The sequence below is a fragment of the Bufo bufo genome, chromosome 1, assembly GCF_905171765.1.
Source record: "Bufo bufo chromosome 1, aBufBuf1.1, whole genome shotgun sequence".
NCBI lineage: Eukaryota > Metazoa > Chordata > Amphibia > Anura > Bufonidae > Bufo > Bufo bufo.
In genome coordinates this window covers 775,629,932-775,656,402 of record NC_053389.1, presented here as the reverse complement: position 1 = coordinate 775,656,402, position 26,471 = coordinate 775,629,932, and the positions used below count along the sequence as shown (strand labels likewise).

The window sequence follows — 26,471 nt, the reverse complement described above, 5'->3', positions numbered from 1 at the left end:
TGTTGCTGTCAACTCTCAAGATGAGATCCAAAGAGCTGTCACTATCAGTGAAGCAAGCCATCATTAGGCTCAAAAAACAAATTGATTTGATTTGATTTTTTTTTTTTTGGGGGTGTATTAATAGGAAAAAAAAAAAGGGAAAAATATATGTCATAATAGCCAATCAGAGGTGAAGTTACATTGTACTACAGCCATTTACGGGGTGTATTAATAGGATAGCTACGTACGTCCTATTAGCCATTCTGCGTTGATTTTACATTGTTTTATTTTTTTTTGGGGGTGTATTAATAGGAAAAAAAAAAAATATATATATATATATATATATATATATACACTGCTCAAAAAAATAAAGGGAACACAAAAATAACACATCCTAGATCTGAATGAATTAAATATTTTTCTGAAATACTTTGTTCTTTACATAGTTGAATGTGCTGACAACAAAATCACACAAAAATTAAAGAATGGAAATCAAATTTTTTAACCCATGGAGGTCTGGATTTGGAGTCACACTCAAAATTAAAGTGGAAAAACACACTACAGGCTGATCCAACTTTGATGTAATGTCCTTAAAACAAGTCAAAATGAGGCCCAGTAGTGTGTGTGGCCTCCACGTGCCTGTATGACCTCCCTACAATGCCTGTGCATGCTCCTGATGAGGTGGCGGACGGTCTCCTGAGGGATCTCCTCCCAGACGTGGACTAAAGCATCTGCCAACTCCTGGACAGTCTGTGATGCAACGTGACATTGGTGGATAGAGCGAGACATGATGTCCCAGATGTGCTCAATTGGATTCAGGTCTGGGGAACGGCGGGCCAGTCTATAGCATCAATGCCTTCGTCTTACAGGAACTGCTGACACACTCCAGCCACATGAGGTCTAGCATTGTCTTGCATTAGGAGGAACCCAGGGCCAACCGCACCAGCATATGGTCTCACAAGGGGTCTGAGGATCTCATCTCGGTACCTAATGGCAGTCAGGCTACCTCTGGCGAGCACATGGAGGGCTCTGCGGCCCTCCAAAGAAATGCCACCCCACACCATTACTGACCCAATGCCAAACCGGTCATGCTGGAGGATGTTGCAGGCAGCAGAACGTTCTCCACGGCGTCTCCAGACTCTGTCAGATCTGTCACATGTGCTCAGTGTGAACCTGCTTTCATCTGTGAAGAGCACAGGGCACCGGTGGCGAATTTGCCAATCTTGGTGTTCTCTGGCAAATGCCAAACGTCCTGCACGGTGTTGGGCTGTAAGCACAACCCCCACCTGTGGACGTCGGGCCCTCATATCACCCTCATGGAGTCTGTTTCTGACGGTTTGAGCAGACACATGCACATTTGTGGCCTGCTGGAGGTCATTTTGCAGGGCTCTGGCAGTGCTCCTCCTGTTCCTCCTTGCACAAATGCGGAGGTAGCGGTCCTGCTGCTGGGTTGTTGCCCTCCTACAGCCTCCTCCACGTCTCCTGATGTACTGGCCTGTCTCCTGGTAGCGCCTCCATGCTCTGGACACTACGCTGACAGACACAGCAAACCTTCTTGCCACAGCTCGCATTGATGTGCCATCCTGGATAAGCTGCACTACCTGAGCCACTTGTGTGGGTTGTAGACTCCGTCTCATGCTACCACTAGAGTGAAAGCACCGGCAGCATTCAAAAGGGACCAAAACATCAGCCAGGAAGCATAGGAATTGAGAAGTGGTCTGTGGTTACCACCTGCAGAACCAGTCCTTTATTGGGGGTGTCTTGCTAATTGCCTATAATTTCCACCTGTTGTCTATCCCATTTGCACAACAGCATGTGAAATTGATTGTCACTCAGTGTTGCTTCCTAAGTGGATAGTTTGATTTCACAGAAGTGTGATTGACTTGAAGTTACATTGTGTTGTTTAAGTGTTCCCTTTATTTTTTTGAGCAGTGTATATATCATAAGTGCCGTTGCATTGTACTACAGCCATTTATTTGGTGTAGAAAAAGAAAATATACGTACGTCCCATCACCCATTCTGCTGTGAATTGTGATTGTTATATTTCTTTTTTGTGGTGTAGAAATAGGAAAAAGAATATGTCTTAATAGCCGTTCTGCGGTGAATTTCCATTGTACTACAGCCATTTACGTGGTGTAGAAAAATAAAATATACGTACGTCCCATCACCCGTTCTGCGGTGAATTGTGATTGTTATATTTTCTCCTTTTTTTCCTATTTCTACCCCACAAAAAAAAAAAAGTCATAATTAGCATTCAGCAGTGAAATTACATTGTACCACAGGCATTTACGTGGTGTAGAAAAATAAAGTATACGTATGTCTCATCACCCCTTCTGAGGTGAATTTTTATTGTTATATTTTTTTTTTGTGGTGTAGGAATAGGAAAAAAAAAGGAGAAAATATATGTCATAATTGGCATTCAGTGGTGAAGTTACAAAGTACTACAGACAATTACGTGGTGTATTAATAGGAATGATATGTACGTCCCATTAGCTGTTCTGCAGTGAATTGTGATTGTTATATTTCTTTTTTTGGGGTATAGAAATAGGAAAAAGAATACGTCTTAATTGCCATTTAGCGGTGAAGTAACATTGTATTACAGCCTTTTTTGGGGGGTATTATTTTAATTTTAATTTAATTCTTTTATCATACAGTATGTCAGACAGGTGACAGGCCCTTTAAAGGGAACTGGCAGTGGCCAAAATGTTTCTGTCGCAGGCAGCAGAAGAAGGGGCAGTGGCAGCAGGAGTCACAGTGAGAGGCCTGAGCTCCTAGTGTCATCTGGTGGTCGTGTCTTGACCAGCAACCCAGCGGTGCTTAATTGGTTGACTCGGTCTTCGAATTCATTGCAATTGACCTCAGATACCCCCAGCAAAGAGTCGGTGGGTTCCTCTGACACAACGCATAGTTTGCATGGCCCGGGAGCAGGCCCTGTGCCCCCAACTGTCCTGAACCTTTCTCTGTCATTTTCAGTTCTCTCAGCACGAGAAGTATTATTTGCCGTAGGCTCGGCTCCACTTTTCAGCAAGGACAAGCTACTAGAGGACAGTCAGCAGCTACTGCCCAGCCAAGATCTGGAGGAGACATCCGCCGCTTCCTCCGGTAGGCGGGCAAGTAGTGATGAGGAGAACTGTTTGGAAGCAGGTGTTGTGAGCTGTCAGGCTCCTGGCCCTGAGACCGTTGAGGGGGATATCAGTGACGTGCAGACAGTAGCGGATGATGATGATGATGTAGCCGATCGCAATTGGGAGCCAGGTGAAGAAGGGGCTTTATCATCATCATCAGGAGAAGAGGGTGGCAGCTTGCGTGTGAGGCAGCGGCTGAGCCAGCAGGGTGGCAGCGTGGCGTGGCTGTGAGTCAGCAGGGTGGCAGCAGTGGGAGGTCGGGAGCAAAACGTGCCCGGGGTAGACCACGCGCTTTGCAGGAGCCTACCAGCCCAGAAAGTAGCGGTGCAGGGGTTCACGGAGGCAGCGGTAGCAGGTAGTCAGTGTGGAGTGTTGGGAAAATGCCATACTGGGCGGTGTGGCAATTTTTTGTTAGGCCGGAGGAGGTGAACATGGCCATTTGCGGGATTTGTTGGCAGAAGGTGAAGCGTGGCCAGGGTACCAATGTTGGCACCACGGCCCTGCGTCAACACATGCAGCATCACCATAAAGTGGCCTAGGAGAACGTAGGCTCCAATGTGGTGGTCCAGCCTGCTGCAACAACCGCTGCATTACCCAGTTGCACGCACCCAATTTCATGCAGTCAAGACTCCACCACCTCAGCCGAAGGGAACTGTCTGTCCTTCCCATCATCTGCTGGTCCTGATATTCCTGCTCCTTCTTCTCCTACTGCTCATTCTGTCAGCAGTCGATCACCGACGCGATTGCCAAGAGACAACAGTATGCGTGCACTCATCCAATGGCGCAGGAGCTGAAGTGCTCCTGGCCAAGTTGCTGGTTCTGCAGTCCCTCCCTTTCCAAGTGGTGGACTCTGCACCTTTCAGAGAACTGATGGCTTGTGCCGAGCCAAGGTGGAGAGTCTCAAGCCATCATTTCTTTGCCAAAAAGGCAGTACCAGCCCTGTACACATATGTAGAACAGAAGGTGGGTCAGTCCTTAAGCCTGTTGGTGTCAGCCAAAGTGCACGGCAGCGCTGATTTGTGTAGCTGTAACTACGTTCAAGTGCAATATATGTCATTTACTGCTCACTATGTACCTCCACGTTCTCACGCCATTAGTCCTGCGACAATGTTTGCTTCTGCCTCCTTATCCTCCACCGTGTCCTCAGCCTTCACTGCAGGGACAATTCACAGTACCCCTCCAGCATACCACATGTGCAGGGCACGGCGGTGTCTTGCTGTTCTGCAACTAGTTTGCCTGGGCAAACGGAGTCACACAGGTGAGGAACTTCTCTGCGTCCATCAAGAAATCGAATCCTGGCTTTCTCCTCGAAAACTAGTCAAAATCATAACCATGTTGACCGACAATGGGAAGAACATGGTGTCGGTGCTGCGTCAAAAAGGGCTGAGCCATGCGCCCTGCATGGCAAACGTGTTTAATCTGGTTGTAAAGCGGTTCCTGAAGTCTTTTGCCCATCTGCAAGATATCCTGAAAATGGCCAGGAAACTTTGCATGCACTTCAGCCACTCGTACACCACAAAGAACCTCGATGTTAGCCAGTGGCAGCTCATGCGTGACACCTGCCGTTTGCTCGGGCCCTTTCACAGAAGTACTCCCCTGTGTAACTTCGATGTTAGCCAGTGGTAGCTCATGCGTGACACCTGCCATTTGCTCGGGCCCTTTGAGGAGGCCACTTTATTTCTCAGTCACCAGGACTGCGAAATGAACAATGTCATTCCACTGATTCATGTCCTGGAACAGATGCTGCTAAATCTGGCTGGCCAGGGGACAGGAGACGTGGCGACTACATCTCATGGCCACATAAGTCCTGGGGGGGCTGAACTAGAGGAGGAGGACATTCGAGCACAAGCAATAGGTAAAGCAAAATGTAGAAAATATGACCTTTGTGAAAATGAATCAGGCGTGGATCAGCAAGGATTTTCAAACACCAATGCTGGATACATCAGACTAGATCATCCATGGTGCCACACCAACACTTTGACAATACAGACCTGTTTCTTCTGGCTACCTGCTTCAGCTACTATTCTGATGCTGCCACCTGCCTGATGCTACACCTGCTGCCAGGTGCTCCTACTCTCAGCCACCATCTTCAGCTAGTACTAGTATTGCCCCCCACCTACCCACTCTGTCTCTGAACCACTCTGTCGTCTCTTCATGCTGCTGCCACCTCACTACTCTGTCGTCTCCTCATGCTGCTGCCACTTCACCATTCTGTGGTCTCTTCATGCTGCTGCTACTTCACCACTCTGTGGTCTCCTCATGCTGCTGCCACCTCAACACTGTTTCTGAGCCACTCTGTGGTCTCCTCATGCTGCTGCCTTTTCACCACTCTATTGTCTGCTCATGCTGCTGCCACATCACTACTCTGTGGTCTCCTCATGCTGCTGCTACCTCAACACTATGTCTCTGAGCCACTCTGTGGTCTCCTCATGCTGCTGCCATTTCTCCACTCTGTGGTCTTTTAATGCTGCTGCCACTTCACCACTCTGTCTCTGAGCCACTCTGTGGTCTCCTCATGCTGCTGCCACCTCAACACTATGTCTCTGAGACACTTTGTGGTCTCCTAATGCTGCTGCCACTTCACCACTCTGTGGTCTCCTCATGCTGCTGCCACATCACCACTATGTCACTGGGCCACTCTGTGGTCTCCTCATGCTCTTCCCACTCTCCCCACTTCATGACTGGGCCACTATTTTGCCTTTTGGCCTGGTTGACATCATCATTTATTTGACCCTTCTTCTGATCTGTCAGAAGCAATGAAAAATCAGATGCACATTGGATCCTGTCTATGTAGCAGCTGTAAGGCCTGTATGGTCCCATCAGAATTGGCCTATGATTTGGTAGCCAAAAGCAGGAGTAGGTACAAAACACATAAGACATGCAGATATTCTATTCATGTGTCTTCTTTGTTTTGGATCCACTCCTGTTTTCTTTTGGCTTTATTAGCAATATTGATGGATTACTGACAAAATGCTGACCATGTGAAGGCGAATGCTCAACAGACAGGATCTGTTTTTTGGGAGTATTGTTCTGACGGATTAGAGGATGGGCAAAATAATCAGTGATGTCAACACAAACTTACTGCTGACACCCTCTCCACTCTGTCAGGGGGTGCTCTACTTGTATAAGCGTTTAATAGAACAGGTTCTGTAGACATCTATGTGGAATCAGCTGATGATGGTGTAAAAGGAGTGCGCTTCTCAGTGGCGTACTATGGGGAAGGGGCACGGATACAGATGGAAGCGCTCATTGCTGGAGCACTGGGAGCTGCGGTCCTGTCACTCACGGCTCAGCTCCCAGTGCTTCTCCCCTCTTTCAGGCCAGCGGTGCACAGAATGGTGAAGCAGAAAGACTTCTCCCCACTCCACCATTCAGCCTGCAGACACAGATCGCGCTGTGTGTGCGGAGCCTGCAGCCTGAAAATCTGCATAAGCCCCACCCACACAGTGCTGCAGAGCAATCTGTGTCTGTAGGAAAGAGAGGTATGTGAGCTTCAGGAACGGGACAAGGTGAGTAGTTACTTTTTTGTTTTTTGTTTTTAATACAGAGGGGGCACAGAGGACTTTATTACTATGGAGGGGGCACAGAGGACTTTATTACTATGGAGGGGACACAGAGGGCATTACTACAATGTAGGGGGCACAGAAGGCATTACTAATGTGAAGGGGCACAATGGGCATTTCTACTATGGAGGGGGCACAGAGCCAGAGGGCATTTCTACAATGAAGGGGGCACAGAGGGCATTATTACTGTGAAGGGGGCACAGTGGGCATTATTACTGTGAATGGGGCACAATGGGGATTTCTACTATGGAGGGGGCACAGAGGGCATTACTAGCACAGTGGGCATTACTACTATTAAGGGGGCACAAGGGGCATTATTATTGTGAAGGGGGCATAATGGGCATTATTACTATGAAGGGGGCACAGTGGGAATTATTACTATAAAGGGGCCACAGTGGGCATTATTACTATAAAGAGGGCAGAATGAGTATTATTACTGTGAAGGGGGCACAAAGAGGGCATTACAACTGTGAAAGGGGCACAGAGAGCATATAACTACTGTAAGGGGGGGCACAATGTGGGCATAACTACTGTGAGAGGACACAATGTGAGCATAACTACTGTGAGGGGGCACACATCTGTACAAAACTACTGTGAAGGTTGTACAGAGAGGGCAATACTACTGTGAGGTAGTGCAATTTTTTTTAAGTATTGGGGGGATGCCTGAGAAAGGACCCGCCCCGGGGCCAAACTGGCGCTTCTTCTTGATGCTAACATCGACTTGTAAGGCTGAGTTCACACTTGAGTTATTTGGTCAGTTTTGGCCCCGTGACTGCCCAAATAAGTGAAGTGTGCAGTGATTCTAAGAGCGACGCCTGTCATGTGCTTGTCATACTGACTCACAGTATTGTTTCACTACCACAGCAGAATCCCTATGCGTGTTACTGCAAGCCACAGTGTTCTACACCACTATATAGGCTCGGCAGCCAGGAAATTGCTGAATTTAATCTTTTCGGAAAATTCGGCAAACCAATCGAATCAAATTTTTGAGAAATTCGCTCATCTCTACTTTTTATAGTAAAATAGTTTACTTATATTTTTTGGGGGTAGGGGCTTTTTTTAGACTTTTTTTTTAACATTTTTATGATATATTTTTTTCTTTCATTCGTCTATATTTCTGTTAAATATAATATACCCCAAGATGTCATAAAAGGCCACTGGGAAACAAGTTTAATCTCCTGCATGGCTTCTTGTTCTGGTTGCTTTTGATGGCAGCCATCTGCAAATCTACCCAGTTACGGGGAAAACAGCCCCCTATCCTGACTGGCAGAGCTGATCTAAGCCAGAAGACACTCATTGATGATATGATTGCTGGGCCAAGAGAGGCAGTCGCATTCACCACGTGGCACTCATTAACCACTATGTGGCCTGGATATGAGAAGTCATATTTGCCTTAGAGACAGCTCTGAAACCTACCTGCTCCGTCTATTTCAAGAGCAGGATTCTTTCTGCAACAAAGCCAAAAGATGTGCATTTGCACTGCCTGCAGTCAAAAAACAATGGCTACATAAAAATTTGACTTAAAGGGACTGTCTGGACTAAATATATTGATGATCCTTAAGAAAGTCAGGGGTCTGAAACTTGGCACCCTACCAATCAGTTGTTTTCATTGCTGCAGCTGCCTGAAACAGTTGATTAGTGAGAGTGTCAGGTGTCGGACCCCCAACCGATCTGATATTGATGACCTATCCTGAGCACTGGCGTAACTATAGGGGTCCCAGCGGTCGCGACCAGGCCCCTAAGCCAGGGGGGCCCCGAGGGCCCCCCTTGCCAGTGGTACTATACTTTTCCCTTTATAAGATGCCCACCAATGCGTAGACTGTTCGATCCCCTGAAGACGCCAGGTTAGCTGGCGAAACATTTCAGGGGACATTCATTGAGGGTGTTTTTAGAGCAGGGGTGTAGCCTATAGATATCGAGTGTATTCACCATAATGGACTGTATTCAGCAATAAGTGTATTCAGCCTAACACAAGTGTATTCAGCATAATAATGGAGTGTATTTGGCATCAAGTGTATTCAGTCTAAACACAAGTGCATTCAGCATAAGAATAGGGGTGTAGCTGGCCAGTTAAGACCTGTCCTAGGTTGCTAATATAGCTTATATGTTTATAGAGCTAGACCTGCCAATAACCTTAATACAGTTCCTATGTTTGTGTGTTAAAGACAAAAGCAGAGTTATTTACAGTGACTTCATGTTTGGATGTCATATAACTGTTATACTGTATATTGTGTTCACAGAAGCAGAAAATATAGTATGCCTTTAAGATTCATTATATGATGTGAGGTAAGCTCAATGACACAGCAGAAACAACATAAAGCATAGAGTTAAACTGTTGTTGCTGGGCAGGAATCTTGACCAATCACAGCCAGCCTCACACACAGCAGGAGTTTTTACCAATGAAAGCCAGCCTCACACACAGCTTGTGTGGGAAATTCCCCTGGCTGGAATCATTACACCAGAGGAGAGAAGCTGAACAGACATTTACTCCACTAAGAGCTGTGTTTTATGGAAGCAGAGAGGCCAAAATAGGTATTAAAAACAGTTATATAATGTTCCTACTGTTAATATAGTGATTAGAACTGTATACTGAACCAGTTATATGTGTGTTTACTTACAGTTCCACCAATTGAAAACTACAAAGTGCACAATTGCAACCATTCAAATTCCATATTGCAATCCAAATTGCATACCATACCAGATCATACTCAACCAATCTGCAAATAGTTACTGCTAATTGCATACTGCAAATTGCAACCAAATTCAGCAAGTAGAACTATTAGTTAGACCTCAGATATACCTCTCAGAGAGATCATGAAGTGCTTAAATAACTTAAAGTGAGAATACAGATGCTCAAGAGAGAAATTTATCCACCATTTTATGTTGAATGACAAGATTGAACAGTTGAACTACCATCTTATGCATACCTTCATTTTATGATACCTTTTCAACACGTGTTTTGTTCATGGACTATCTGCTGTGGAGGCGGCAGTGTTATATGAAGAAAAGTTGAAGTTAATAAAGAAGTTATTTCAAGCATTTGGTGTGCTCTTTAAACCTACTGTTTTCATAGAACGGCGCTAGAGGAATTACAGAGTAATAGACAGTCTGTTTAGACTAAAAAGTCAGAGATATCAGAATTCTTCTAATGCCACAGCGCAAAAGGCACTTCATAGTGCTGCACCTACCACAAGGGGGGAGTCTGGAGCCAGCGCCCAGCTTCCAGCCCCTTATTTAATTACAGTCCAGATAGTGAACTGAGTATAAATTGATCTATTACCGGAAAATAGGCAACACAACTAATAGTTTTAAATGGGTAGATTTAATGGTCAGTAATAATGAGTCAGTTGTAATAAAAGTTAAGTTTTATGGGAATGAAAGGCATATGTCAAGATAAGGCAAAAACAGTCTTAGGACTATAAGCAAATTATAATTTAAATGTGACCCCATCCCTAAGGATATGTCGCATGCACATATTACGGTTATCCATAAGGAGGGTAAGGACCCAACTGCCTGCGCTAGTTACCGTCCCATATCGTTACTTAAAGTTGACATTAAGTTATTTGCAAAGGTATTGGCTACACGTTTAACCCCTTTCCTGTCAGATCTTATACATACGGATCAGGTTGGTTTTATTCCTTCAAGGGAGGCGAGAGACAATACCATGAAAGTGTTGAACTTGATTCATCACGCCAAGATACAATGCTCTTCCCTCTGTCTTCTATCCACCGATGCCGAAAAGGCATTTGACAGGGTGGGATGGCCTTGGTTGCTTGCAGTACTAAATCATGTGGGCATCGAGGGTCCGCTGTTATCATGGATCCGTTCTCTCTACTCCTCACCCTCGGCGTCCACAAAGGTTAATGGTGTGCTCTAGCCCACTTTTGATATCAGGAATGGTACTCGCCAAGGATGCCCTCTATCACCCTTAATTTTCATCCTTACCCTAGAACTTCTTCTGAGGACAATTAGGAAAAACCCTGACATCTCGGGTTTGGTAGTGGGCGGTCAGGAATTTAAAATAGCAGCCTATGCGGATGATCTGATGTTTATGATTACCAAACCCCGGATCACATTCCCCAACCTAATTGCTGAATTTAAGGAGTTTCACAATTTGAAAATTAATTTACAAAAATCTAAGGCTCTTAATATATCCATACCAAACTCCCTTGAGACTGAACTAGCGGGTTCCTTACCTTTCAGATGGACGACAGGTGCCATTAGATACTTGGGCACGATGATCCCCAAGGATCTAAGGGAGCTGTTTTCTAGAAACTACACCCCCCTCTTGAGTCGGATTAGGGAGGACCTTAAGAGATGGTCCAAAGGCCTGTATACATGGTTTGGCAGGTGTGCCATCTTTAAAATGAATATTCTGCCACGCCTGTTATATCTATTCCAAACTCTCCCCATCCACATACCAGCTAGTTTCTTTAATACTGCACACCGTGACCTTTTCAAATTTATCTGGGCGGGCAGGAACCCGAGACTTTCTAGATCCTTGCTACATGTTCCGAGAGATAGGGGAGGGCTGGGGATACCTGACTTACGGAAATATCATGCTGCTTCCATGTTTCAGCGGGTGATAGACTGGTGCCGACATGCTCCATTCAAGCAATGGATCTCCATTGAACAACTCGCATCCCAGACCCCACTGGCTCTACTGCCATGGACTGATAGGAAGATTCCGTCTACAATTTCCTCTCACCCTATCATTGGCCCTACTCTACTTCAATTCCACAAATACCAACACACTTCCACGATCTCCCCAACACCATCCCCAATGTTCCCTGTCCTGGGACATCCTGACTTCCCGGCGAGTAGTTCGGGAGGCCCATTTGTACAATGGAGACTGAGTGGAAGATGTCGAGCGCCTTTCTTTAGAACCTCCGGACGGTGGTTCACATACGCTGAACTCTCGGGACTGTCTGAACCATGTATTCTCGGACCGTGGAGAGCTAGGCAATTACATCACTTCCTTTCCTCTATTCCCTCTTCCCCGGGCTTTGATAGAGCTTTTACGGCTTTTGAAAAAACGTGCATAGGCTCAGGAGTATACCGCTATTCTCTCTCAGAACTCTATAAAGCATTGGTAACGCCCGAAGCAGATTTTCTCCCCTCCTACTCTGACAAGTGGACTCAAGATTTGCAAGTTGATATCTCCTCCGTCCAATGGCTCAAAATTTTCCAATTAGCTCACAAATCCTCCATTGCCAGTAAGTATCAGGAGGCCAGTTATAAAATACTATCAAGATGGTATTATGTCCCGACCCGTCTCCAGAGTATGTTCCCGACAACGTCCCCTTTGTGCTGGCGTTGCGAAACATTTCAGGGCTCGCTTCTTCATATTTTCTGGCAATGTGACAAAGTCAAGCATTTTTCAGACTCCATTCATAAGACCTTGGCATCTATTTTCTCTTTTCCCATACCAAACACGCCAGGATTTTAGTTATTATTTCTCTCAGATTTATCCCTGAGCTTACTTCGTCGGTCCTGCCTGCGCCACTTGGTCATTGCGGCTAGGTCCTGCATCCCGGTGAAATGGAAGTCTTCTACTCCACCATCCACTGCGCTGTGGATACAAAAAGTGGAAGAGATCCGGAGAATGGAGGAACTAACGGCATCCCTAAAGAATAATCATAAAGCTTTTGTTACTACTTGGACCCCTTGGTTTGTCTTCCAGGATTCAATTGAGTACCAATCCTTACTGGTTTGAAGGGGTCTTCTCTGTCATTTCCGTCTGCTTACCCTTTTTCTTTTGCTTTCTTTTACCATATGTAACCTACCCTTCCTTATGTGGGTGTGTCCTGTCTTCTCCCCAGCTGTATTCAGTCTTATTATCATTATGATGAGGCTCTAATGTTTTGTACCACTCATGGAGCGGTCGTATTGTTTTTTCGTGTTATCCATTCATTGTGATGGCGATCATATACTACATATATTTAGACCTTATTGTCAGGATATCAACATGTTCCTATGACTTTTTGTCGGCCTGGTACCGACATTCTCATCCTGTTATGTGTGATTCAACTTAATGCAACTCTTATCATATTCTTGGAAACTTATAAATAAAGAATAAAAAAAATATATATATATATATAATTTAAGTGCTTTTACATATGTCAGGGTCAAATATTTTGTATTGCATCTTATAATGAGAATACTAGCGAGCGCTTCCTTAATGGAAGCGCTCACTAGTCTGCAGGAGGAGGGGGAGAGAAGCGCTGTGAGTGCTGTCCAGTACTTACCCCTCCTCCTGCTCGCTCTTCTCAGGGCCCGCTCTGCTGTGTCCTGGCTGCCTGCAGCATCAGGACGTACAGAGCGCACTCTGACCTGACGCTGCAGGAGGTCAGGTGACTGCAGCGCAGTCCCTGAGAAGAGAAGACAACCAGGACAAGGACAGTGGAGGCAGGAGAGGTAAGTTACTTTATTTTACAGTCTGATCTGAGGTCTGATATATAGTTCTAATGGGGGTCTGGAGGTCTGACTGTGGTCTGAAGTGGTCTAATGGGGGGCCTGGAGGTCTGACTGGGGGTCTGTAGGTCTGACTGGGGGTCTGAAGTGGTCTAATGGGGGGAGTCTGGAGGTCTGACTGGGGGGTCTGGAGAGGTCTGACTGGGGGTCTGGAGAGGTCTGACTGGAGGTCTAATGGGGGTCTGATTGGGGGTCTATAGGTCTAATGGGGGTCTGATTGTGGGTTTGGAGGTCTAGTAGGGGTCTGATTGGGGGTCTAAAGGTCTAATGGGGGTCTGATTGGGGGTCTTGAGGTCTGATTGAGGGTCTGGAGGTCTAATGGGGGTCAGATATGGAGGTCTAATGGGGGTCAGATATGGGGGTCTGGAGGTCTAATGGGGGTCTAGAGGTCTGATATGGGGGTCTGGAGGTCTAATGGGGGTCTAGAGGTCTGATATGGTGGTCTGGAGGTCTGATCTGGAGGTCTAATGGGGTCTTATATGGGGTCTAGAGGTCTAATGGGGTCTTATCTGAGGTTTGATATTGGATCGGGGTCTTACATTGAGGTCTAATGGGGGTCTGATCTGAGGTCTAAAACGGGGTCTTATATGGGGTCTGACATAGAGGTCTAAAGGGGGTTTGGTCTGAGATGGGGGGGATCTCATTTAGGGTTTTATATGGGGGTCTGATCTGAAAGGAAGGGGGGATTTTTTTTGTACTAGCGCACAATATAAAGGTGAGGAGGAGGATGGAAAAATAGGAAAGTAAGATATCTGTTTAAACTCTGCAGAGACGAGGCGCAGCTGAAAGAAGTCACCATGGCGGTCTGGTCTGACAGGAGAAGAAGAGGAAAGAGAATATCTACATCAGAGAAGAGAAGTCACTGGATGTAAGAGGCACATATGTGGCACTATATTACCCTGTATGTTCTGTAGCGCTGTATGTAATGCTTTCCAAGTATGTCTTTAAAGGGGTTGTCCGCTTATTATTATTTTTTGTATGAGTGCTGCCCTCTCTGCTCTGTTTACCTACTTATCACTGCAAATGCTACAGCGAGCAGGTGAACAGAACAGAGAAAGCATCTCTCATATGAGGGCTGCCCTCTCTTCAAATAGCTGATCGTCGGGGGCGGAGGACCCCGGCTGATATTGATGACCTATCCTGAGGATAGTAGTAAAAATAGGACAACCCCTTTAACAGTAGGACTGGAGGGAAGGTGGGTGGGGGGGCATTTCAATATTTGCCTTGGGTAGCAGGAAAGCTAGGTGCACCAGCACTGAGTGAAGGGGTGGGGGGCACCAGGGCCCATGAGCCTTTAGCTATGCCTCTGATCCTGAGGACAGGTCATCAATACCTGTGGCCCCAAAGAACCCCTTTAAGAAATAGGTCATTGTCTGATGACACATTCCCTTTAAGCTGACTTTACAGAGAGCATTATTGCTCAGTGGTCTCATCTGAACTTTCATCGATGAGATGTAAATCTGACATTTGGCATGGATAACTTATTAACTACAGCACTCTATGACATCGTTTTCATAAGTATCTGCTTTTGTTCAGCGTCTGTCATGTCTTTTGCATCTTGAAAAGTTGCAGATGGTTGGCAGAATATATTGTAAATTGGCCTTTTTCAGCTGTCCATAATCTGTAGCATAGGGTCCAGCTTTACTACTTTAAAAATGGTGAAATGGTTAAATATTGCAGCCTCTGTGTAATCCTTTTAGCCAACAGGGTGTACAGTGATGTAATTATAGGCCCAACCCTAGGCTTCTGTAATTTGATTGTGGAAGTTGGAGGTTGATTAAGTGGTTTGATTTCCAGGAGAGGTATAATGTGATGCTGAGCAGTCACCGCTCTATACAACAGTCACCCAAACAAGACATCAATTTCCTGTTTTTCCCATATATTGTGCATATGGCAAGAAAACATACAGCATAGGCCAGAAGCTGTAATGGGTCAGAAGAATGGGAGTTCAGGATCCATCTTTAGTTGTTTTGACACGAGAAGACTGAAGATAATATTGCAGACATCCCAACCTGCAAAAACTCATTTCAGGGAGGTGCACTTCTCATTTCAGGAAGGTTTTATTTATTTTTTCTTTCACAAACTTTTTATTACATTTTCCAAACATATGCAGTATCTGCACACTGCTCTATGGTGTGGAGGACTGGGCTCATTACCCTGCCCCAAATTATCATATTTCTGTATATGATTAAAGGGATTCTGTCACCACCTATAAGCCCTGTGAGCTAAACATCTGCTCATGTCCAGGGCAGCATTCTGATTTCTAAGGTGGCCTTATAAAAGCTATTTGTGGCTTTATTCTGTGGAAAAACAGGTTTTACTAACCTGTCAATCATTGAATTAAGGTGCCCAAGCAGGGGAGGTCTGTGGATGCATGGTGCCCGGCCGCACTCATCGCCGTTCGTGCCCAGCGCCGCCTTCTACTCCTCAGTGCCGCCTCTCCCTCCCCCTCCTCGCGCTAAGCCTGATGCGCTGTTGCGGACTGCTGGCATCGGCTTCTTCTTGCACTGTGCGCACGCGCCGAGAAGGGGACACTGCTACAGGTTTCCGGAAAGGTTTACTGCGAGTAAACTAGAGATGGGAAGTTCGGATCTTTCACATGAATCGGTTCATTTGAATCAGTTCATTCAAATGATCCGATTCATGAATCGAATCTTCGGTTCATTCGCTGAGCTGACAAGAAGCAAGTGAACCGAAGCTTAGGTTGCGCAATGCGCATGCGCGGATGCTTCCATTCACTTGCTGACTCGCTGAGTCGGCTCTTGGTCTGAGTCAGGAAGTTTATTCTTTAAAACCCTGTGTGTAATTAAGGAGGTGTTAACCTAAAGGGTTAATTCAACCTGTAATCTAAACTCTGTGTCATCTGTCACTTCTCTTATCTCTCTGCTGACTGCCGTCTCTCCCTTAACCTTATCACTGCTGCAGCCTGGTCATCAGCCTCAGTGTAAACTGTTCTAGTGACAGTTCTTTTTACTCAAAGAATCGAATGAGTCTATAACTAAGTCGGATCTTTAGATTCTTTTAACCTGTAGACTCATTCGATTCTTAGACTCCCTCCTGTACAGTGTGTGACTCAGAGCTGCTTGCCTGAGCTCTGATTGGTTGCAGGCCAGGGTGGGCGGAGAGGGGAGGGGCTGTCTTCCACTCTAGGATCAGATTACGCTCCTCCCTGCTGCCAGCTCTCTCTGCTCTGCTATCTGACTGAGCGGCTTCACACGGATCAGCTCAGTCAGAGGAATCGACTCCTCCGGTTCAGTGAACTGAATCCATTCAAAAGAACGATTCGTTCATGAACTGGACACCACTAGAGTAAACCTTTCCGGGATATATTGTTTCACATGCGGGCATCTGGGAGCCGCTATCTAATAGCGGGAGACTCCCTGAACGTCCGGGAGACTTGAGATCCCTGATATTGGTGAGGTGTCTGTAACCTGAGAAACTGTAATACCCCAAATTACAGGGGTATTCCCATCACAGACAATGGGGGCACATCGCTAGGATATGCCCCCATTGTCTGATAGGTGTGGAAAGCCGCCCTCCATTCATTTCTATGGGGTCGCCGAAAATAGCCAAGCGCTGGCTCAGCTATTTCCCTCTGCCTACAGAAATGAATGGGAGCAGGGGCCGTGCGTGTGCGGTATGCTCCCATTCACTTCTGCGGGGAGCAGCGCTTGGTGGTGGACGGACCCCAGGAAATCCGGGTTCCTCCAGCCACAGCTCTCCCTGCTACGTTCTCCCCCCAGAGGTGGGACCCGCACCTATCAGACAATGGGGCATATCCTAGTGATATGCCCCCATTGTCTGTGATGGGAATACCCTTTTAAGGGCGCTTGGGAACTCTTCTGAGTAACCACTTCTGAGGTGGTTTGAGATTTCCAAAACTTGGAATCTCCAGAGCAGAGCTTCTTTGGAAATAACCCTTTGACCGGCCTGTTTTGGGCTTTACTGAACAAGCCATTTTATTTTTGTCATTTTTTCTTCGCCGTCTTTCAAGAGCTATAAGTTTTTGATTTTCTCATATGGGGGCTTGTTTTTTGCCGATACCAAATACATATAGTTTTTTTTTTTTACGTTTTACTACTGTTGCGCAATAAAAACCCTTCTTTAAAAAGAAATGTTTTTTTTATCGCTGCATCCTAAGACCCATAACTTTTTATTTTTTTCTCCTTCGGAGCTGCTTGATTTTTGCGGGAGGAGTTGTAGTTTTCATTGCCATCATTTTGGTGCACATAACACTTTTTGATCGCTTTTTATTAAATTTTTTTGGTGACCACCAGTGATGAGTGAATCAAGCTTCAGATCATTGTTCCGAAGTCAATTCCGTCAAACACTTAGATTTTAATGATGTCTCTGTACAGCATTAAAATGTATTAGCTCCGTGGAACAAAACTTTCTTTCAACTGAAGTTGCGCAAGACTTTGGTGAATTAATTCGGTATTCATTTCTGCTTCTTTGGAAACTAGGTTTTAAAATTAGGAATCCAAAATCGGGTTTGGTTCCGAGGTACTAGCAGCTACCATATCTGACTTCGGATTCCCAATTTTAAATGTTTTTAAAGGTGCAGAAATGAATACCAAAGTAATTCACCAAAGTCTCGCACGACTTCGGGTGAAGTTAAGTTTGGCTGCATGGAACCAATACATTTTAATGCTGTTAAGAGACAGCATCAAAATCAAAGTGTTAGACTGAATTAAGTTCGGAACGATGATCCGAAGCTCAATTCGCTCAACAATCGAGCAGGAGCACAGCTCTCATGGGTCACGGCTCTCCTTTGCAGTGCTTAGACTGGGCCACCGTGAAAAGCAGCCCAGCCTGAGTTCCCTTAGTGGCCCTCGTAAAAAGGCATATTGGTGGTCATTAAGTGCTTGAAGGGAACCTGTCATGTGGATATTTGATTGTATATAATTAGTTAGATTATAATCATTAACTACTAAAAAGTGCCTTAGATGTATTCACTTACTGGTGCGACAGATGGTTATCTCATAAAATACACACAAAGATGCCACATGCCACATGCTAATGAGCTGATTTGAGTCCAGCGTGATGTCAGTGAGTCCAGCGTATTTTTAATTCAGAGCTATAGCCACTCCCCTGCCCACCTGCTGCTGATTCATATGGAAAAAAACTGTCACTCAGCAGCAGGTAGGCGGGGAGAGTCAGGAGCTCATGAATATTCATGACTCATCATTATGAGCTGGAGCTTTTCAATACAAGATGTTGGCAGATTGACTAGGTCAATTAAAGAAAGTGAGACAGCATTTTGCTAAGAGAATCAGTCACTTAGTTAGGACACCATAAAACTGGTGACAGGTTCCCTTTAAAGGGTTTGTGATTTATAAAAATCCATTTTAAATACTCTGTTACACCCCTTCCTAGCCATGCCATGGTGAGTTGCATGGAGTGACTTTACAAGCTGAGCCTGTTCCATATGCAGCAGTCAGCTGCAAGAAAAGACCAAGATCGGAGATAACTCTGATCCTAGTCATTTAACCCTTCACATGTCGCAGTGAAAAGCGACAGTAGCATCTGAGAGGTTAGTCAAAAGGAGAGAGCTCCTTCTAAACTCTAATAGGCAATAAAATTGTGGGGTACTAACCTGTTACCATGACAGCCTAAGGCCTTGTGAAGAGGCTCTTAAGTCTGCCACTGTAAACTGCCTATTAAGCCTTGCCTGCAGCACTTCCTTAGGCTACTTTCACACCTGCGTTAGGTGCGGATCCGTCTGGTATCTGCACAGACGGATCCGCACCTATAAGGCAAACGCTTAGATCCGTTCAGAACGGATCCGTTTGCATTACCATGAACAAAAAAAAAAAAAAAAAAATTTTTTTTGTTTTTTTTTTGTTCATGATAATGCAAACGGATCCGTTTTGACTTTACATTGAAAGTCAATGGGGGACGGATCCGTTTGAAAATGGAGCCATATTGTGTCAACTTCAAACGGATCCGTTTGAAGTTTCATCAGACGGATCCGCTCCTATAATGCAAACGCTTGCATCCGTTCAGAACGGATCCGTTTGCATAACAGTTTATTTCAGATCTGATTTTTCACTTCGGAAAACTCAGATCCGACAGTATTAATTGTAACCAGTGCGGCCCCCCTCCCTCTATATTCATCGGTGGCCAGTGCGGATATTAAATATGACCAGTGCGGTCTCCCCCTCCCTCCCTCCCCAGTATTAAATATGAGCAGTGCGGTCTCCCCCTCCCTCCCCAGTATTAAATATGAGCAGTGCGGTCTCCCCCTCCCTCCCTCCCCAGTATTAAATATGAGCAGTGCGGCCTCCCCCTCCCTCTATTCATTGGTGGCCAGTGCGGATTCAAAGTATTGTGATCAGTGCGGCCTCCCCCCACCCCCCCCATCATTGGTGGCAGTGGAGAGTACCGATCGGAGTCCCAGTTTAAATCGCTGGGGCTCCGATCGGTTACCATGGCAGCTAAGACGCTATTGCAGTCTTGGCTGCCATGGTTACTTAGCAACAAATAGAATCATTATACTTACCTGAAGAGCTGCGATGTCTGTGACCGGCCGGGAGCTCCTCCTACTAGTAAGTGAAAGGTCTGTGCGGCGCATTGCCTATAGACCTGTCACTTACCAGTAGGAGGAGCTCCCGGCCAGTCACATAGATCGCAGCTCTTCAGGTAAGTATAATGCTGCTATTTGTTGCTAAGTAACCATGGCAGCCAAGACTGCAATAGCATCTTGGCTGCCATGGTAACCGATTGGAGCCCCAGCGATTTAAACTGGGACTCCGATCGGTACTCTCCGCTGCCACCTATGATGGGGGGGGGGGGGGAGAGGCCGCACTGATCACAATACTTTGAATCCGCACTGGCCACCAATGAATAGAGGGAGGGGGAGGCCGCACTGCTCATATTTAATACTGGGGAGGGAGGGAGGGAGGGGGAGACCGCACTGCTCATATTTAATACTGGGGAGGGAGGGGGAGACCGCACTGCTCATATTTAATACTGGGGAGGGAGGGAGGGGGAGACCGCACTGGTCATATTTAATACTGGGGAGGGAGGGAGGGGGAGACCGCACTGGTCATATTTAATATCCGCACTGGCCACCGATGAATATAGAGGGAGGGGGGCCGCACTGGTTACAATTAATACTGGGGAGGGAGGGGGGGGGCCGCACTGGCCACCAATAAGTTAAATACAGGAGGGGGGGGGGGGGGTCTGCCCCCTGCTGCCTGGCAGCACCTGCCAGGCAGCAGGGGGCAGTCATGTACACAGTTCTCAGTATATTCTAACTTGAAGCGTCCCCATCACCATGGGAACGCCTCTGTGTTAGAATATACTGTCGGATTTGAGTTTCACGATGTAACTCAAATCCGATGGTATATTCTAACATAGAGGCGTTCCCATGGTGATGGGGACGCTTCAAGTTAAAATATACCATCGGATTGGAGAAAACTCCGATCTGATGGTATAATCCTGACTTTACATTGAAAGTCAATGGGGGACGGATCCGTTTGAAATTGCACCATATTGTGTCAATGTCAAACGGATCCATCCCCATTGACTTGCATTGTAAGTCTGGACGGATCCGTTTGGCTCCGCACGGCCAGGCGGACACGAAAACGCTGCAAGCTGCGTTCGGGTGTCCGCCTGCTGAGCGGAGCGGAGGCTGAACGGAGCCAGACTGAGGCATTCTGAGCGGATCTGCACCCACTCAGAATGCATTGGGGCAGTACGGATCCGTTCGGGGCCGCTTGTGAGAGCCTTCAAACGGAACTCACAAGCGGAGCCCCGAACGCTAGTGTGAAAGTAGCCTAAGTCTGGACGGATCCGTTTGCCTCCGCACGGCCAGGCGGACACCCGAACGCTGCAAGCTGCGTTCAGGGGTCCGCCTGCTGAGCGGAGCGGAGGACAAACGGTGCCAGACTGATGCATTCTGAGCGGATCCGCCTCCACTCAGAATGCATTAGGGCTGGACGGATCCGTTCGGGGCCGCTTGTGAGAGCCTTCAAACGGAACTCACAAGCGGAGCCCCGAACGCTAGTGTGAAAGTAGCCTAAAAGGGTAACTGTCATCTTTTTTTTTATTTGCTAGTTTATTAGAGCTAGGCATGTATACCTGAGTAAGGCTACTTTCACACTAGCGTTCGGAGCGGATCCGTCTGATGTTTCATCAGACGGATCCGCTCCGATAATGCAGACGTTCGCATCCGTTCAGAACGGATGCGTCTGCATTAAAACTTTTAGTATAAAACGGAAGACAGAGGGGCCGTCCTTCACACTGCATGCCTGCATTAGGCTTCAGAGTGAGGAGGTGTGTCTCTCAGTAATCCAATCTGATTGGCTGGCAGGGAGCTGCTGTCTACAGCAAGTGTGTATGGGAAGTGAGGGAAAGCAGTTTTGGCCTCAGAGAACTAGTAAAGGAGCCATCTTGAGAAGGTCCTCATATTGTAAATGTTTAAACAGCAACTAAGGGAAAAACTCAAGGAAAACTGTGGTATGTGAAGAAACTAAAGACTGCTTTATGCATAATGCTGCTGCAGCAGTAACATATGTAAAAATGGATTTTTTGATGAAAACATGACTGTTACCCTGTAAAAGGGGTTGTCTGGGTTCAGCCTTCTTCCCCCAGCTCCTCTGACATGAGCATCGGAGCTGCATCACGCAGGGCAAGGGCTGTTTTGGTTATATTTTTACACTGCTAGGCGGAGGCGGAGGTGATGTAACCGGCGCTAATGTTTTACAGGCTATGGCAGCGCTAAAGGCCGTCCATTAGTGCCAGTGACATCACTAGGTTCACTCACCATTTAATGACAGTTACGGGGAAAGAGCTATAGCAGAAAGGACACACACTGAGAAGAAAGGACATGACCCCTAAGCTGCAAGCCTGAAATAAAGCCAGCAGAACAATTGCAACAATGAATGAGAAGGTCTCTGGTTCCATATGAGGTACAGAGCTTTGTTAGGAAGAGATTGTCATGTGCTATATGATGTCTGATTTTAATTTTTTTTACATCAATCATGGTATAACCCCTTTAATCTCTCCTGCGGTGGTGCTGCAGGGAAACTGAACGCTTTCTGCTGGGTTCATACACAGATTGCAGCTGATCAATAGTAAAAAAAACAGAGGCCCCCAGTCAAGTCTTATGGTTTAACCACAGCTGGCCATGCAGTGATCTGTGATCTGTAATTGTCATCTTTTATACATGGCACAAAAACTTTGTTAGACATGGACCACAAGCCAGATCTGTGAAAAATTTGGTACAATGTGTTGAATTTTTTTTGGGCAAAGAACAGATTTGCACCATATCAATAGAAGCCCACTGTGAACAGTAGTGGTGAGATCAGCCATTTGATGGGCTGTTGCACAACAAATACAGTTCTCTATAGAAAAAGCAGAACAGAGGAATATGCTGGCCCCTATTTAATATCACTGCAGATGTCAGGGGGAGGAGGGAGCCTCTATATAAGGATTGGAGCACCCATCTTAGGGGAGTTTGGGCTAAAGGCCACATGGTGTACATTCATCCCCTTGAAGGGGATGAGCACTAGAAAGGCCTGCTACAGCTGGCCGCTGTAGCAAGTGAAGAGAGCCTGCTTTAACCATAAGGGGGAAGGTGCTTGGGAGAGTGTCTCCTGTATGAAAATGGTGGTAGGGATACCATGGGCTGTACATTCCCTGGCTTGAGTGGTGCCAACGACAGGGCGCCAGGTGTGCAACCAAAGATGCAGTGCGCTGCTGGAGGTACAGAGGATGAGACTATGTGCTGGAGAGATGGCCTAGAGAGTGAGCTGGCTGCAGAAGAATTTGTCACAGTGACACAGCGAATGACTAAGTGCTAGGTGAGAAGAGATAGGACCCAGAGAGAAAGAGAAGCATTAAAGGTTAGTGCCGCCAGACCAAAGATGAGCAAACACCCTGGTCTATTCATCTCTGGAGACACTTAACCCAGATGGGGGATGGAGTAAGACATCTCTCTGTCAAGGCCTGGGAGAAAGTGTGATTGCTGCAAGAGAGTGGAGACCCAGAGCTGGACACCTGAGCACAGAAGGCCTAACATTGCCTCTGCAGCAGGGAGGTCACCTTTGGGACTATATTCAATAGAACTAAACTTGTAGTGAGTGTGCCCCACCACCTCCATCCCAGATTGGCATCCCCCTCCCACTCCTTTACAGACCAATGGCGAAAGCGAATCATTTAGAAAACTGAAAACTAAAACATCTAATGTATGGCCACCTTAAAGCATTGTGATCTACTCAGGACCTGTCAGAGATCTACCAGTAGATTCCAATCTACTGGTTGCCAACCTATAAAGTGTCATTTTATATAATGTAATAATGAGCAAGGAATCAGTTGAACATCACAGGTACCTAATTGCCAGTTGGGTGAGCACATAGTTTCCATCATCCATATGGGCAGGGTGGGTTCCATTACTCCGATAGCTGTATTAGCAAGGGAAAGAGCCGCTAGAAAGAAACGGGAGAATGCTGTATGTAAGCACAGGGTTTCTATTCTCTGATATACATACCTCAGTGTACCACCAGATTTTGTAATACAGTTGTCAGCTGTTCATCTTTACTATAAACTGAATATGGAATGGTCGGTAATGTAACTTACCTGCAGCCACTAGAATGTAAGGGTCCTTGATTAGTGTCAAGTAGGATGTCGCTGGAATGCCCTATGGAAGAACAACACAATTGCTTAGTGCCGGGTCTAGTAGTTCTTCTTCACAGCTTTTTTTTTTTTTAATAAAATTTCTGTATACTCACCCCTGGAACAAACTTGGCAAATCGCAGCATACAGAGCTGTAGAGCTGTGGATAACAAATAGCACTGTGAGGAACATCATGACATATATCACTAGATAACAGATTGGACAAACTCAAGGGGTTGTCCAGGATTTAGTTTATTTTGAAATGCCCTCCCCTCTTAGAAGAGATTCCATTCCCTGCAGGTGAACTTCCTGCTAAGACGGGGTCACATGTACCGCTTCAGCCAATGAATGGCCTCAGCCATGACATACTCCATGCATTGGGTCACATGCCGCTTGGAGACACATCACAGCTGAGGCCAGTCATTGTCTTCAGCAGTGCACATGATCTCATCCATGCAGGACCTGAAGTCCAGTGAAGACAGCTTGGGAACAACAGAGTCTGAATGGAGCAGGTAATTATAGCTCTCCTTACATGTCCTGCTGAGGGGGGTGGGGGGATATATGATATTAAAAAAATCCTGGGCGAACCCTTTAAAGTTTTTCAAGATTTAGGATAGCTCATCAATACCACAACAGTGGGGTTCCAACTTCTGACCCCTCCACCACTGCTTTCACTAGTTTCAATGTTTGAACCAGGAATCAGAACTAACAGCTCTTTACACTGAGTGATGGGGATTGGACCCCAGGCAAAGGACAGGTCATCAATAGGTAAGTCCTGGAAAACTTTTTAATTTGATTGGGACATGTAATAGGAACATAAGGCTCATTCCTAATAATTGGCGTGTTTTGATCTCATCACCCCAATAGAGCAGCCATCATTGCCGCGTGAAAATGATTAGGAATGAACATTCCTCTTCCTGATCATTACCCATGTATTGGCCCATGTAAAGGGATCCTAAGGGTATCTACCTTCATTAGAACTAATAAAGGGGGTTTCCATATTGCTCATTCCCAATTTCTGACAGACTGTAGTATCCACAGTCACATTATATTTTAGCTACTTTATACCCCTTGTTGGTAGCTATAAGAGGTGCAGAGGTAGCAGTAGCACTTGAGGGACTGAAGGCCCTTCTGTCACATAAGAGGACACCAGTATTATAGATGACACTTGGTAGGTAAGGGAACCTGTTACAGAATTTGCATTGGAATCCAGGAGCTTTAAGGCACGCCTCTGCGGAGCACATCCAGAGCAGAACAGGTGGTAGGACTTTCGATAGGACTTTTAGAATTAAAAGGACAATTTGGGAAATATGTGTCAGTAGTTGTCCTTCCAAATTCTATGACATTGACTTCAATTTACAATTCAGAATAAATAAAGGGCTTGCTGGTGCTGCTCCTACTGGTAGGAGACACTAATGGTCCTGGCAATTTTAATACTTGGAAGTAAATGTACAAACCAGTAGTTCTGGTATCCACATTGTAAAAGAAAAAAAAAATAGAATTATGGAGACAAATTATATATTTACCATTTCCCCTACAGGGCAAAAAAACATATTCAAGACTTATGAGAGTCCCATGTAATATGAAGCTCCGATGGAGCTTCATACTGCACACTGAGCATCACAAGGAGTAACATATGGATCCATATGAACCAGAATTGGTATGGATCTATAATGGGATTGTGCACATTAATCCTTAAAGTGCAGCTGATGGAAACACATTTGTGAAGTCACACCAGTTTACATAATTGAAATCCATCTATGATGACATAGCAGCTTACCCAACTGACAAACACAACTGAAGCTTACGTGTCTGAAACACACTTTTGATGTCACTGCAGTTTACATGATTGAAACCCATTTGTGATTTCACAGCAGGTCACCTTTCAGAAACACAATTGTGATGCCACAGCAAGTATACTGACTGAAACCCACTTGTGGCGTCACAGCAGCTTATCTTACAGAAAGACGCATGCAAGGCCACAATAGCATGCCTGTCTAAGGCTTTTCCAGGACTAAAACATTGATGGTCTTTTCTTAGCCACCAATGTTTACCTGTCTAAATCTCAGCTTAACAGATAGTAAACAAATTTGTGATGTCACCGCTACCTACCATACTGAATCTTGTGATATCACAGTAGCTTACCTATAGGCAGATGCCAATAACAGAGACCCCTTGTGCATGATCAGTATATTGGCTCCTTGATTTCCAACCTTTCATTTCATGACAATGTGGTGCATGATGTAGACCACCTCACTCATGGCTCTCCAGAAGGGCCCTCACTGCTGCACTAATTCACCAGTAATTGTGAGACATGGATATAAGGAATCAGTATTATTTTGGGGCACTCTTCCCTTAAAGGGCCCCTGTAGCATGTCCGCCCCTGTTTTTTGGATTATAAGGACTGATGTTACTCAGGATAAGTATAGAATAAGTATTATGGCATTTTGAACTACTTACATATATAGATATAATGTATAAACTGTACTCCGCTGATCACTGGTTACTGTACACTTGAAAATCCTGCAATGATGTGTATTGCAAAACTCTAGTGCTTCTACCCCAAAAAATAGTGTATTACCTCCATCTAGCAGAGCGAGAGCGGCCAGCACTAAGAATGGAGACGCTTTCCCAACAAACTCATACATGACCGAACCGAAGGGGGCACCAGCTGCAAAGAGAGGGAAATTGGAGAGAGGAAAACTTTACA

The 26,471-nt window shown here is 45.8% G+C and overlaps 1 protein-coding gene across 2 annotated transcripts in view; it reads right to left on the bottom strand.

The window, feature by feature from the left end:
- Nucleotides 1–26,471, bottom strand: part of LOC120986333 (chromaffin granule amine transporter-like) — a 281,401-nt gene that overhangs the window by 57,383 nt on the left and 197,547 nt on the right. For both annotated transcript variants that reach the window (XM_040414856.1, XM_040414854.1), the window contains exons 7-10: nucleotides 26,343–26,432; nucleotides 23,878–23,921; nucleotides 23,726–23,786; nucleotides 23,479–23,574 (exon numbers count right to left, since the gene is read on the bottom strand). In XM_040414856.1, coding sequence (XP_040270790.1) covers nucleotides 23,479–23,574; nucleotides 23,726–23,786; nucleotides 23,878–23,921; nucleotides 26,343–26,432 — 291 coding nt within the window. The remainder of the gene's footprint in view (nucleotides 1–23,478; nucleotides 23,575–23,725; nucleotides 23,787–23,877; nucleotides 23,922–26,342; nucleotides 26,433–26,471) is intronic.